Below are 15,490 nucleotides of genomic sequence, written 5' to 3'. Positions count from 1 at the left end.
TCTTTCCTTTTTCTGAATATAATATATATATTTTCCCTACAATGCAGGCATCTTATGTTCCATTTGAGGCTCTCTCTTTCTCTCTCTCATTTTTGAACTGTAATGAATGATATTTTTTCCATCCTTAAAGGAATGAAAAGCTTTGAAAATTGCATGGACATCTTCATCATCATTCCATCCCATCCATCTCATATGTTTGTGGCCTGTATCACCCCTCTTCCGTGCGCTCAGTCTGCCTGGAGTCAGCTACTGAACAATTTCATCCTGACCTTTTCCCCACTTTAAATTGTCTTTTCAGCCAGTAGCTTTCCAAGACAACGTGCATTTTTCATCCTTCATTATGTCCATTTAGCATGTGCTTTGTATCACCATCTAAAAGCATGTTGAAGCTCTTAAAATACCTCATTTTAACTGGAATTACTTGGTGGGATGGGGTGTTTGTGTTTTCAGCTCCGAGTGAAACACCATTTATTTCTCAAAAACTGGAAATCTTTACCAGTCCTGAAATGCAGCCTACAACATCTGGTAATTAATGACCTCTGTATAGTTATGTACTTTGAAAGAACAGATAAAGAGACAAAAAGCAGAAGTCACACTGACCTTCTCAGAATATTTTCAGTAGTAAACATTTCCCTTCATTCTCTACAATGAGACTCTTCAAAGAACTGGGTTATCTGTCATTCGTAGTTTTGTGATAACCCTTGAAGAATTTCCATAATCCTGGTATCTATTTTTTAATTGGGATAAAATTAATATATCACATTGTTAGTTTCAGGTGTATGATGTAACACTTCTGTCTTTGCATATATTATTTTGAAGGATGACTCCCTTTCTATAGTTCTTTCAAATTTACAAACCAGAAAATAGCAGCAAAATTATAGATGATAATTCTTTTAAAATATGTTCCCTTCAATTAGCATATTAGATACCACTTGATCAGACTATTTTTCTCAAGATAGTCTAAGGAGCGCCAAGTGGGCTCTACAGTCCTGGATATGATGAAGAAAGATGAGTAAAAGAGAGTAAAATAGCTTTCAGTCTATAATAGAAAATTACTGAAATAATGAAGTTCATTAACTCCTGATAACGTTAGTAGTGAGCTATAGAATTAAAGAGTTCTGAATGTTCCATACTCTAAATCTCAAATATCTGTGCTTTTCCCATGCTGTTGGATAAATCATCTTTTGAATAATTAACTGTACCTTGTGTTCTTAAATCCTTCAAGGGCCCTCCCTTTCCAGTACACTTAACTGAAAAATGTGTCTTCTCATACAAACATTTAAATTCTTTTGGCTCAATCAGTACTTATTGAACACCTATGCTGGGCATTCTAGGGATATAAAGAAATAGAAAGGAGTTCTTGACCTCAAAAAGTTTGTAAGTTTACAGTTACAATCTCATTGACCCCTGGGAAATATCATTTACCAAAGCTATATTAAACCTTCTTTCAGCTCCCCTGCAAACTACACCTCTCCCTTCTACACCCAAACGACGCCTCAGGCCCAAAACACCGAGAACTAAACCTGGTAAATAACTGTCTATTTAACCTTTCAGGATATTTAATTCCAAGTAGAAATGTCCATGTACTTATTATAAAGAGAAACGATTCTGTAGATTAAAGATGCTCTATAAAATTTGGAATTAGCTGAAGATGAATAATTAATGTAAAAAAAACAAAAGTCAAACATTTTCAGTAAGATTTTACTGAAAATTATGTGAATGATATTCTTTTTTTCTGGAAATATTCTTTTTAAATCAAAATAATACATAGAGGTTTTTTTTAGGTACTTCAAGTCTTAGACTGAAAAAGAGGAGTCTACTGCTCACCTTCTTCTACCCCTGAGACCCATTCTCCAGTTCTTTAATATATTTCTTTTGTATTTTACTCCACATTTCTAAGTAACAGTGCTTATGCTGCTATTTCTTTTTAGATCAGTTTTAATGAATGATGTTTTTTGCATGCGAATTTTAGGATAAACATAGAAACAGTCATATATAGTGATTTATACGGTCCCAGTGATACATAATATCATTTATTTTCCTGGCCAGGCATCTGTATTTAAGTGTTTATCAGGCTGACAGTTCCCATATTTGTTGCCTACTGTGTTTTCAGTTTTGCACTAGGGTGATGGCTGAGATGCAGAGACTGTGACTCTGGCTATCCAATTGCTCATAATCTTAAAAAAGATAATACATCATGAATGATGAGAGCAACATAAGATGATATAACCTGCTTGTAAGACTCTCTTAGAGTAGAAGCTCAGAAAAGCAAAGTAAGAGTTGAGGTTATAAATATCAGAATATGTGTCAGGTTTAGGCAGAGGAAAAGGGAACAGCCTGTATTATGGCACAGAGTTGGAGGTGGAGGTAATTTATCAATCTGGAGGTGCTAGTCTTCATTGTTAAAGGGTACACTCAGACTCATGCTCAATAACCAGGCTTTGATTATTCCATTGCTTATTCCAGTTTTTTTTAATAGCCTATACTATTATGACAATTTTTAAATTCTTTACCCCAACTTTTACTCACTGCATTCTTTGTAAACACTGACTAAATATGACAGGATTTGAAAAGGGTCATTCAGTTCCTCTTTAGAGGATTTTTTTTTATTGTTTCTAGAGTATGTTAATTTTTTTTCTTTTTCCCTTTCCATCACCAGAAAGAACCACAAGTCCTGGAACAATTACACCTAAAATTTCTAAAAGCCCTGAACCTAGACGGACAACAATGGGTAACGATGTGTCCTTAGTAGATGTGTTAGTCCATTTCACCACAGAAAGTCCAGTATGCCAGCTTTTATGCAATGTCTCAATCACTGTTCGAACTGGATCATTTCAACAGTACTCAATATCTCATAGAGTACATCAACTCCATGGCTTTCATAGTTTTGGATAGCTGGCACTGTGGTTGGTGGATGTGAACTCAGCATTTGTACCTTGGAAAGCTGTGTCTTATATATACTTCTCTATTTTAGGGGGTAAGGCCCTCAAGTTCAATTTCAAACTTCATTTAGAAAAACAGCTTTCTGTTATGGTGTTAGTAACAGTTCTTTACGCCACAGATCAGACCATGATACATATCAGTAAATATTACTTTTGAAACATTTCTTTTTTTGAGTGCTTAGAAACTTAGACGTGGCTGAGAAATGTGAAATAAGGTGCAAAGTCATTACACTAATTTTCATCTTTTAATCCTGGGTTAAAATCACTGTCATATTTTGTATAGTAATGGTGACTCATGGCAAAGCCTTTTTTCTTAAAATGCTTTTTCAAAAGGATGAAAATTTATTAGTATATTTTCATTAAATAGTGCTCTATGAAATACTATTTTTTTTAAAGTTTATTTTCTAATGGAATATTTCCAAAATCATCCAAGATGATGAGTTTATAGCACTTGAAGTATAGGTTTGCTTTTTGTAGTTTCAGACATGGACATGTCTAAATACTGATTTGATGATCGTTTTGTTTCTTTATTTTTCCAGCTCCCAGTAAAACACAATTTATTTCTTTGAAACCTAAAATCCCTCTCAGTCCAGAAGTGACAGACAGCAAACCTGGTAATTACCCTGAGCTTTGTTTTGATATTATTTCAAATGTAGGGTTTAAAAATTGTTTTATGCCACTCTTTGGAGCAAAACCTTCTGATCCACACTTTGGTATTTGATTCATCTTTCCATGGAAAGAGCAAAAATGTGATGAAATGACGTCATTAGAGCCAGCTCCTCTGATATTATCATAGCATCTCTTTGAGCTGTGTGGTGTTTCATTATGTGCATGACCATCACAGAGAAAGCACAGAAAGAGAGTGGAGGAAATGATTGAGAACTCCTTTGTCTAGGACTGTGAAATAGTTTCCAATACCAAAGTTGCCTGGAGTTCAGATCAGCAGCCTTTCAGCTGAGAAGTGGAGAAGTCTTTCCATCCCCTCAGAACTCTGCCTTGTTTGGGGCCTTCTCAGCTCTCAGCGTGCATGACTAGTAAGGGTTATAGTCTCCTAATGTTCCATGACTTCTTTCTAAACTGGGGCTGATTTCTGAACACTGACTTTTGTTTACTTCTCAGGAGACATTAATTTGCTGAAGAAAAGTAGGTGTTTTGTTTTTGTTTTTTTGTTTTTGCAGTAAGGGGTTATTCTATGTATATAATTAAAAACAGATAATTCCTTGCATAAGGATTGCAGGACATGTTAAATAATTAAATCTTTCTTTTTCTCTTTCTATACAGAATCTATATAATAGTCTGAAATGTTGATTTATGAGATTATAAGGGGAACTTTGTCACAACTCATTATTGTCATAAAAAATTTAATGCCTTAGCTTTGGGAAGAATATATTTCTCACTGTAATATGGATTTTTCATTAATGTGTATTTACAGAGTAGGATTATTAAAGCAAAAGGTTGCTTAAGTGGGCATGGTTTGTCTTTTTGCAAAGACATGGGTAAGGAAGGAAAATGGAACTGCTCAGAAAGAGAATTCTCATGACTCCTTTAAAAAGGGCAGAGAGATTTCCAGGTATTGTAGGCATCAGAAGGAAAGAAATTAGGGCTTAGGCAAAGGCAGTATGGTTGATGCCATGACCAGGAGTGAGGTTTCCAAGTCAGAGAAACTGAATGAAGTACTCTCACTAAAAGAGGTTGTTAGGAGAAAGAAGCATAGCTAATAAACTCAAGGACTCTAGGGGTTTAACTCAAAGAACTCTGACAGCTGAGAGAAGGGTTTCCTGCCCATTTATTTAAAAATGATGCCCAGAGGACTTTGGAATAAGGTAGTGACTGTTACATTTAGGCTGTATTTTGAATAGGGTCCTCTCACCAGGTAGACCGAGAAATATTACATTATGTTTGGGTCACCAGCTTTAAATATTTCTCTAATTATTTATGTTGTTACAAGATAAAATTTAAAAACATTGAAAAAATGTCTCTAAACGTTAATTATCATTTGCTCGTGATAAGTTATATTATCAATGTTAGTGGTTTCTGGAAATAAAAACATTCCTGAGAGGAAATTCATTAATTCAAATTAGGGTGGGAGAGTGTTCTTATCACTCTAACGTATCTGAACAAAAATATTTCTTAACTTGACATTTCCTTTTAAAAATGTGATAAATTATTTGGAAGCTAGAGGGCTTATATTGCTTTGATTTCTACCTTCTTATCACCTAAGAATATTTACTGTTTTCCCCTAACAGCAAGTATCAATACTTCATAATCTGTGCCTAAACTTAAGCCAGCTCAAGTTGACTTTGAGTGGCCTGAGGCAACACAGAGTAATGACTAGTTCTCCATAAACCACTGTTTGGGTGTTAGTTTTTTAAAATGTATTCATTTTATGGCAACCACCATTATAGCTCTGTTAAAGATTTCTTTTGTAGCCAAGGTTCAAGAGAGCAAATAAACCACCAAAAGCTTTTTGATTTGAGCCACTCCTTGACTTTCCCAGTCCTTTCTTCACACTCGTATTTTTCCTTTTTCACTTTCCATGAAGGCTCCTTTTCCTTTGGCCTTCCTTTGTGGTTAAGCTAATGAGTAAAAACCCACACTGGTTTTGGCTAGCAAGCCAAATCCAGCGCTTTCTTAAAAATCTCAGCCATCTACTATGTCCCAGCTTGTCTGCCTCATCCAATAAGAATTCTTTCCTTCATAGTTAATCATTAAGATTGTAATGACATTTGGCTCTTCGAGCTTTTAAAGATCTGCAGAAAGGGAGAGACCTCCAATTGTGGGTGTTTATTGTACTCAGTTCTGACATGGCGGATGGAATAGTAAATGGTACTCTAGCCACAAACCCATCGTGACTTTTTGTTTGTTTCGTGCTGAGCTGATTGGTGTGGTTATTTGTGTGTCACTCAGCTTTTTTATGGAACATTTTTTTATCTTTATCCATAACACATTAAGGCTGAGATAGAGGAAATCTTATCAGAAGATAGACTTCTTAATAACCACTGACTATAATATTTTCTTATGTGGGTGAATTGGAAACTTAGTTGATAGGATGCCATACCTATTTGGCCTCAGTCTCAGGAACTGAAAAATGCTGATTTTTCCTTATAAAATTAAAACAGCAGCATTCTTTCATCTTTGTGAAATCTAAAGATGCTAAAAGTAGCAAATCTTACTTTTTCATACTTTTAGAAGACAACTGTGTGGAAATTAAAACATTAATTATAATCTTGAAGTTTCAAGAGAATTTTTGGGTTTTGCTATTTTCAGATGTGGATGTTTTGTGATATTTACCATATTTGATTACTGATATTTACTATTTATTTTCCCTTTTTCCTGTAGAATCTGAGGCATTCAACTGCCACTGCCCCGCCCCACACACACACATACTTTTTACTTTTCTTAGTGTACTTCTATCTGATACATTACTACAGCTTTGCCATTCATCTGTTATACTCTATTTATGACAAGTTCATGAGAAATCAGAATTCCTTTTTTGGCCACAGACTTTCTGATAAATTATGCTACATTTCAGTAACACCTTGTGCTATTATACCTTGCTTTCAGATAAGTGAAAATATTCTCTATCCAAATTGTTTATTATAATAGTTTCCTTTTTAGTCTCTAAAACATCACTACTTGCTTCTGCCAAACTTCCCACATCCTGTAGTCCAGAAATATCAGAGATAATTCCTGGTAAATGTAATTTAAGAAATATCTAAGTACACAGTGATTTAAGTTCTGTTAAGTTGGTCAGTAGGGACTAGATTAATTAATTTCTTTCTGTAAGGATAAAAATGTCAAAGAATCTTTACTTTGTTTTCTACTTCAAAAATTGATTTTCTTTTTATTGTCTTCTGAAAGAAATCAACTCTTTTTGTGCTATAGAATAGGAAAGCTATTGGATCATCTTCTTAAAAAAAAAAAAAAAACAAATAGTCTTTGTACCAAACTATATTCAGCATTTCAGTTCAGTTCAGTCGCTCAGTTGTGTCTGACTCTTTGCGACTCCATGGACTGCGGCATGCCAGGCCTCGCTGTCCATCACCAACTCCTGGAGCTTACTCAAACTCATGTCCATTGAGTCAGTGATGCCATCCAACCATCTCATCCTCTGTCATCCCCTTCTCCTCCCATCTTCAATCTTACCCAGCATCAGAGTCTTTCCAAATGAGTCAGTTCTTCGCTTCAGGTGGCCAAAATATTGTAGTTTCAGCATCAGTCCTTCCAGTGAATATTCAGGACTGATTTTCTTTAGGATGGACTGGTTGGATCTCCTTGCAATCCCAGGAACTCTCATCTTGTCCAACACCTCAGTTCAAAAGCATCATTTCTTCAGCACTCAGCTTTCTTTATATTCAGCATTTACTTACTGCCAATCTGAATGGCCTTGGAGAGTTTATCTGTCTGAATATTTAGATAATATTATTAATGAATTTATTCAGCATTTCATGAAATGTGGAGACTACTTTCTAACTTCTGCTGATTTGCTAATTTAAATGGAATAAGTTTCACATGTAATTCAATTTGTTCACCAGCAATAAGTAGTAGTAAATATGATGAATACCATATGAACACCTGTGGCCCTTTTTAGACTGTAAGTTCAATTCCTGTTTTTTTTTTGGTGAACCAATAACAGCTCCAGTCAGGCTGAAAATGATCCAAAACTAACAGAGCTCAGATATGGTTACAGGTCTGATGGATCTGTTGCCATTTCCCATCTGGCTGTCCTGAAGAAAATAAAACGGCAGGTGAATGACCTCTGAAAGGCTACACTGACCTCCTTTTAAAGTAATATCTCCTCAGGCACTAGGAGCTGTAGTGGAGAAAGTAGATAAAGATCAACAAGAAAAATTAGAATTCTCAATTCTTTCTTCTGTTGTAGTTTGTGTAGAGGCTGTGGGGTGATGGAGTTTTATTTTGTAAGCCAATAGAACCTGATGGCTTTCCACTGAGAGGACACGTGTTATGGTAAAGGACCTTTCATTTCTACCTTAGATGGTGCTGTCAGCGTCTCCCTTGATAATATTTGCTTTTATTGCAGCCCCAGAACCTGAGATTCTCCTACCGTCACAGCCGCCAATAGGTAATGAAGTTTCCTGTAGTGAGTGAAAAAGAATTCACTTACTTTCACACTTACTATGTCCAAGTTCGTCCTTAGCTTTAGATTTTTTAAAAAATTATTTCTTCACTGTCCTTCAGATCTTGCTTTCAGCTTTCTGCCAGAAGATAAGCTCTCTGCTGCCTTGACTAAGCAGAAGCTCTGAGATAGCCATACTGATTTTGACTTGCCACATTCCTTTTTGTCCCTTCTTATATCTGAGGACTGTGTCCTGAGCTTGTTTTAACCTCATTATTCCCCACAGAGGACCATGGCTTCCCCAGGACATATTTATGCTTTCATTTTTAGAGGTGGTTTTTTTTTGTTTGGTTTTTTTTTGCTTTCAAAACTTGAACATTTGTAGATTTTCTTTAAAAGCATTATAGTCTTTTCAGCTCTCAATATCCTGATAGTTCACTAGGAAATTTATTAAGTAAGAGAAAGAAAAACTCACCCCCAATCTTTATAGCTTTTTTTCTTCAAGAGAGCAAAACTGTTCTGCTGGTGCCATCTTACCGAATTACCCGCATTTTCCTTCATAATATGAGCTGTTGGTTACTTTATTGCATTCACATCTTCCAAATGAGAGTCATGCTTTCTTTTTTTTCCACTTTCTCTTTCCAAACTTAAATGACCAGCTGCATTTTTGTTCATTTTGTCAAAAAACACAGTAATCTATTTACATAGAAAAGCAATTTCTTATATGAATAAAAGTTTCATCATGTATGTTTGCTCAACTTAGTACTGAAAAATTAATCATTTTTCATATTTTAATAAAGTTCATCATTTTTTCTTTGATTTTGATTCCTTCTTGGTCATTTTTCATGCAGTCTTAGAACCTGAAACGCTGGAAACTAAATCTTCAACAACAACATTAGGTAATGCAGTGAGTGACCCGCCTTTGTTTCCTCTCTTCCTGACTGCTGGCATCTTTATTAAACAGGCTCACAGTAATGGATTTGTTCATTAATGTTCACTTGTGTGTGAGAGTTCATTATTCTTTTGGGGGAAATTTTTAATTCTTGTAGTTCAAAAATTATATCTTGTTCTTAAAAACTTGCCTAACTTGAAATAATTTCTGAATTCAAATCCATTTTACACATGTTACTGATTTGCAGATTTTTAAACGCTAAGTGAAAAACTTTTCTTTTGAATCTTAGGCCAAATAAATTTTAGTTTTTATCCCTAGAAGCTTCTATTAATAAAAGTAACTTTTCTCATATTCCAGTTGAACATAATATATCTTGAAAAATTTTATGAGATTGTCTTCTCCAAGCTGTATAAAGTTCTTAGTTTCTCAAGTCAAAAGAGAAAAATAGAGAGCTCTCTTGGAGTTATTTATTAATATTTGGCAAAAAAAAAAAAAATCCCACAACTCATTTTTCAAGACCTCATTCAACTGGGTAAATAATGAAAAACAGAAGGATACGTGTCTGCAATAAAGCAGAGGGCTTAAATATGCTTCTAAGATGCCCATAGTATTGATGGTCAGTTTGTAGGGTCACTGTTCATATATTAACCAGCTGATTTTCTTTCTTCAGCTCCACCAAAGACCAAACGGCCAGGTCGTCGTCGCCGCCCTAAAACCACACCTAGTCCACATGTACCTAAGTCCAAACCTGGTAAATGTGCCATTCAGGGTTCCAGTTAACACAAAAAATGGAATATGGTGGTTTCTGACATAGTAGTTATCTACACCTAAATGGAGATGGGAATGGCAGCCCATCCCAGTATTCTTGCCTGGAGAATTCCATGGACAGAGTAGCCTGGCAGGCTATATAGTCCATGGAATATAGTCCAGGCTATAAAATCCATGGGGTCACAAGTCAGATATGACTGAGCAACTGTCATTCACTCGCCACCTAAATAGCTGGGCTGCAGGAATCAGTGTAATTTATTTTTATATTTAAGCATCTGTGCTTTCTACATTCACATTTTATGAATACACTTATATTTTTATTTGTAGTTATTGAGTATACAGAGCAATAAGTTGGGCTTCTAAGTGGATCATTAAAGTAGGGCACCAGAAAAATATTGTATGAGACGTATATTCATGGCAGATTAGGTGTCGGAAAGCAATAGGGAGAAGAGGGGCAAATGGGAGAAATAGAAAGGAAAATTACACTTAGATAAAGTACCCAGTTTAAGTAAAGATGGAAGAGTCATGTTTCCTTCTCGAGATGCCGTTTCTTGACATAATTAGTATTTTCGGTTTTTTGCCTCTGTAGCTCTGGAACCTGCAGTGGTACCACCGGAACCCTTGGTGCCCACAATCGGTAATTTTGCTCTCCCCCAATTCCTTTCTGGGTTGTTGCTTTTCTTTTCCTGCCCTCCACCCAGGCGTGACTGAAGTTCTGCACTGTGTCACAGTTTTGTTCCATGTGTTCCCTCGCCTTTCCTATTTGGGTCTGAAGAGCCTGAAGATAGGAGACTTCTAAAAGAATTCTGTGTGCTTTTTCAAGGAAGGTCTGTGGTTTTGGTCACAACTTCCTGGTTTTTCACAAACCCTCTGTCCTTCCATCATGTGTCCTGTTGAGAAAACCATCTACTCTTCCTCAGGGACTTCTGTGCTCATCCTGGACTTGGCAAATGGCAATGTTTTATTCCAGTGTCGTGTGTACCATTTCATTGCTTTATTCGTTGAACTTGTAAGACTTTATCCCTTTCAGAAAGCTGCATGAAAGAATGGCTTCTTCAGCTTTTCTATTTCTTCGAAGAATTTTTTTTAGTATGTTCTGGTAACCAAAGACACATGCATTTTCCTTGGTCTTGGGTCCAAGATAAAAGTAGCATAGTCCTTATAACTTGAGAATATTAGAAGTCTCAAGTTGATTTTACTGTTTCCAGTCCTAGTGTTTTTTGATTATAATTATTATAATTTCTCAGCATTCACAATAAATTTGTCACTGACTCACTTTAGAAAATTCCAGAAATAACCATGTAACACTGTGTATAATTTCAAGTATTTATGGATTATTTTCCTGGTTTCCTACTAAGCAAGTTTCAAATTTCTATGTTATTGTTTTTATACTGAAAAAAAAAACTATCAATTAAGAAACATAATGATTATACTTGTCATTTTAAAAATTACTTATACAAAAGAAATTGTAGTTCTTCTTACTTTTGCTGAAAGACATATTTTGAACATTTCCTGAAGACTTTTTGGTTTCAGAAGAATCAGTAAGAATGGACACATTTCTCACCCTTTCCACCCCAGGAATTAATTTTGTTGTATAGTCACTAAATTTATATAATCTCTTTGCTCGAGCATGTATCCTTAATTATGACATGTCCTTAATTATAACCATTATGCTAATTTTTAATACCTTTCTCTTAAGCATCAAAATGACACAAAAGGCCTAAAACTACATGTAGACCAGATGTACCTCAAATCCAGCCTGGGTAATCCCTACTTTCAGAACTAGGAAAACAGTGTGTAACACTGATCACATTCACAGCTCTGCCATGACTCTAATTATGGCCCTTTTCTCTTCAGACTCAAAACCAGCAAAGCATTTACTTTCTAAACCCACAGCAAAGCCAGATATGCCACCACCTACACCCGGTAAACATAATTTCCAATGCTTTGACTTAAGATGCTTTCTCTTTGGGGATGTTGCTGAGAATGCTTACAATCTGTCATGTTGTAAAGCATAGAAACCTAAATACCATGATTTCTTTGTTCATTCTTTTCAAAGTAGCCACACCGATGTGGCTACTTTGTTCATTTCATATGTTAAATGAACAAAGCAATGTTTGGGAAATTAGTAAAATTTATAACAGATTGTGTGGGCTTCCCCAGTGGCTCAGTGGTAAAGAATCCACTTGCCAAGGAAGAGACTTGGGTTCAATCCCTGGGTTGGGAAGATCCACTGGAAAAGGAAATGCCAACCCACTCCAGTATTCTTGCCTGGGAAATCCTCTGGACAGAGAAGCCTGGCAGGCTACAGTCCGTGAGGTTGCAAAAGAATAGGACTCTATGACTTAGTGACTAAACAACAGACAAAATTTTACATCTGATTATCTAACAGATTCCATTTTTCTTTAAGCATTTTCAGGCTTTGTTTTCTCAGTTTGTTTCTGTAATGAAAGCTTATTTTTCTTTATGTGGAACATTTTCGAGAGTGGTTTCTGCAGCAACCACTAGGGAGGCTGATCCTGTGTTCCTCCTTTACAATCACATGGAGATTGACTTTCTCTAAAATACCTTATATTTTAAATGGTACCTATTAATTGATTTTCTACCAAATAAAAAGATACTATGTAACAGTTCTAAAAATTCAATTGTTTTTCAACTGAAGTTTTCTCCTAAGATTCCAGTTAGTAGAGATGTTACTAAGAGACCATCTATCATAATAAATAAGTCCACCAAGAAGGCAACTTATATCAACTTGGAATAAAACCAGTTTCTGTATCCTATAAATTAAGCATTAGTGAGAACCTAAAAGTCTTCCTTTCCTTACTTTTGTTACTTATATCTGTTTATTTTTTTATGGTGCAGTTTTTGAGCCTCTTACATCTGAGACTGAAGCGCCATCCACAAGCATAGGTAACGATGGATGTCTTCCCTTTTGGTCATTGTTTCTCTGAACTCACCCCTCTCATCTCTTTCATTCTCTGTAGTGTCTTGTGTAAACAGTGGTCATTCATCCACATTTTCATTCATTCCCTAAAATTGTTTGCTATTTTCAACAGGAAACGTTTTCATATCATTAGGTATTACATCTGCAGCTCAGCTTGTTACTCCTGAATGTGAACTGTTCTTTGATCACCTGCAGAGATAGATTACTTGCAGCACTTGATGTTGCCAAGAGTCACAGATGCTCTCTCTGTGCATCCTTCAAAGCAGGACGTTGTTGAAATCTCTGCTTTTATATGTGTATAATTTATGATGTGGGAGAGAAGCAATGAAAAAGCTGATTGGGGCTTGAAAAAGAATATGTAATCATCTCTTTCTTGCGGAAGTCCTTTCTTTTGTGATTTCATACTGTTCCATTGTAGCTGGAGCTTTCTCTTGATAAGTTCATCTTGTGGTGTTGAATTCCAAACAAAACAGGAATTTTCCTTTTTTGTTTGAGGGCAGTCAGCTTTGAATATTGTTTTGCCTTGTAGTCCTCCCTTTCCTTCACTTCTGGATACCATGTTTTCCATTAGTTCAGAAAATGTTTTCAGATGTGGCTTAAGATTACTCTATGCTGTGTTACAGAGAGTTGGTGATAAGATATTTTTGATGTTACATTTAATTTTCTGGACTTAATTTAAAATAGAGACACTAATTTAAAACCAAGGAGTCATAAATCTAAGTTTTGTTTTGATGCACAATTCAATCATTACAGAATATTATAGAATTATAGAAACCCTGTTTATTCAGACAAAAAGTTATTACTTTCCAGACTTTTTTATTAATCATCTCTGTTCCTCACTTGAATAGTTATCTCCCAAGTATCCATTTGAAATAAAAGGATAAATAAGGACAAGTTGCAAGAAAGAGTATCACCTTTATTGTGGAGAAAAGGCATAAGCTTATCTTTTGCCTATGTGTCACAGATATCCAATAAACAGACTGATTAAGAACATTTTTAAAAATTCTCACTGCTGCCACTATTTCTCAAAAAAAGTTTAATAATGATGGTGAAAACTGTCAAATACTAACACAAGTTTTCATAATGATTTTTAAGAGTAATTTAAAAATAAGTAATTTAAAAATTTTGTATCGGACAAAAGATTTTTTGGAGCCAAGTTTCCAGTATAACTGTAATCATATAATTAAACCCCCCACAAAAAAACACTTTTCATTGGCCTCATAGAGAAGCAAAGTGTAAAGGGGTACAGTTATGTGTGAGATAAATGGGTACCAGAGTTCAGCTAGTTATTACAGAAAAAATACTGTTTTTCATAAACTCTTTTTAAACATTATAGGGTTAAAAGGATTCATTTTCAAGATAATTTTCTTTTTTTCCCCACATTTCTTAAATCTCCATTGTTTATTGAATTGCTTTTGGTCAGTTCCTGCCACAGACATTGAACCTGTAACTCTGAGAACTGAGGCTCCTCGGACAACATTAGGTAATGATCTTTTGTATCTTTTAAGCAAAAACATTTCTGCTCATTGCCCACTCTATTCCATTATCATCTTGGTCAAAGGGTTTTCTCTTTTACAAGATTCTTTCATCATCCTCTTTTGTCACTCAACTATATTCTTCATTTTGAATGTATTGAAGATGTTTAAAATAGGTCACTTGGTTAGAATATAAGTCTGTATGAAGCTATCACCCATATTATCCAGCTTTCCTAAAACTTTACAAAGCCTGTGGTTCTGCTGGATTCCAAATACAGTTAGGAGTCTCTTCCCTATAAACAGGGCTTCCCAGGTGGCTCAGTGGTAAAGAATTTGCCTGCCAATGCAGCAGATGCAGGATACACGGGTTCAGTCCCTGAGTCGGGAGGATCCCCTGGAGAAGGAAATGGCACCCACTCCAATATTCTTGCCTGGACAGAGGAGTCTGGCAGGCTTCAGTCCATGGTGTCACAAAGAGTCGAACATGACTGAGCATGCATGCCTTATAAACATCAGATGTAATTCTATGGCCAGCAATGGAAAGTTGTTTTAAGATATGGTATATATGCCTAAACCAAGTAATTTCTAAGTATAATCCAAATTAATTTCTAAACCAACTAATTTCTAAATATAACACAAAGCAGGAGAGTCTGGGCCCCTCTTTAATGTGATATAGAAAGTTATAGTTCTGATTTCCCTTGGATCAGAGTCCTTTTTAAAAATTTGGTACCAGCAATAATATTAAAGTTTTCAGATAATTAAAATAAGGTTATATGTTCTTTCTCAAAAGAACTGTCAGCAGACACCCCCACAAGTTTTTTTGCATGTAGATGAAAAAATTTCAAACCAGAGATACTGGTTTGAAACCAGTCTCAAACCAAATTTCTCAAGACTCAAGAAAATCTAGCACAATTTTAGAAAACCTACAGCCATGAATAATCCTTTTTCTCTGAAGTCATAAGACAGCATTAACCAGTTTCTTTTCTTCAGCTCCAAAAACATCACAAAAAACAAGAAAACGTCGCCCACGTCCACGTCCCAAACATAAAACCACGCCAAGACCCGAGACACCTCAGACCAAACTAGGTAAATATGTGGTTCCTGGTGCCTATGGACCCCTGTTAGATGTGGTATTGTGGTAGGAGTGTAATTATTTGCCGCCTAGTAACCCTGGGATCCTTCAGGATGGTGTCCAAGTTACAAATATTCTAGTCTGGATGAGTTGCTTCCTCATACTTCTTAGGACCTTCTTGGCACCTTGTATTTTGTTTGTTTCTCTCACCATTCAATTACATTTTCTCTTTGACTCTGGCTCAGCGAAAACTTACCTAGTTGATTATCTAACCTATTTAGTCCAGTTAAACTCTTATTTTATGAACCACCACGTTAGCA

General features: G+C 35.6%; 1 protein-coding gene across 1 annotated transcript in view; it reads left to right on the top strand.

Annotated features, from left to right (window-relative positions):
• ABI3BP (ABI family member 3 binding protein) overlaps positions 1-15,490 on the top strand; it is a 281,220-nt gene that overhangs the window by 156,133 nt on the left and 109,597 nt on the right. Inside the window, 13 exon segments of the mRNA XM_068984735.1 lie at positions 451-525; positions 1,452-1,526; positions 2,660-2,731; positions 3,482-3,556; positions 7,984-8,025; positions 8,877-8,918; positions 9,582-9,662; positions 10,269-10,316; positions 11,379-11,442; positions 11,538-11,605; positions 12,542-12,589; positions 14,047-14,106; positions 15,089-15,184. Of these exon segments, the coding sequence (XP_068840836.1) occupies positions 451-525; positions 1,452-1,526; positions 2,660-2,731; positions 3,482-3,556; positions 7,984-8,025; positions 8,877-8,918; positions 9,582-9,662; positions 10,269-10,316; positions 11,379-11,442; positions 11,538-11,605; positions 12,542-12,589; positions 14,047-14,106; positions 15,089-15,184 (846 nt within the window).

The sequence above is a fragment of the Capricornis sumatraensis genome, chromosome 1, assembly GCF_032405125.1.
Source record: "Capricornis sumatraensis isolate serow.1 chromosome 1, serow.2, whole genome shotgun sequence".
NCBI lineage: Eukaryota > Metazoa > Chordata > Mammalia > Artiodactyla > Bovidae > Capricornis > Capricornis sumatraensis.
The sequence above is the reverse complement of the archived record's forward strand: the minus strand, read 5'-3'. Positions and strand labels throughout refer to the sequence as shown.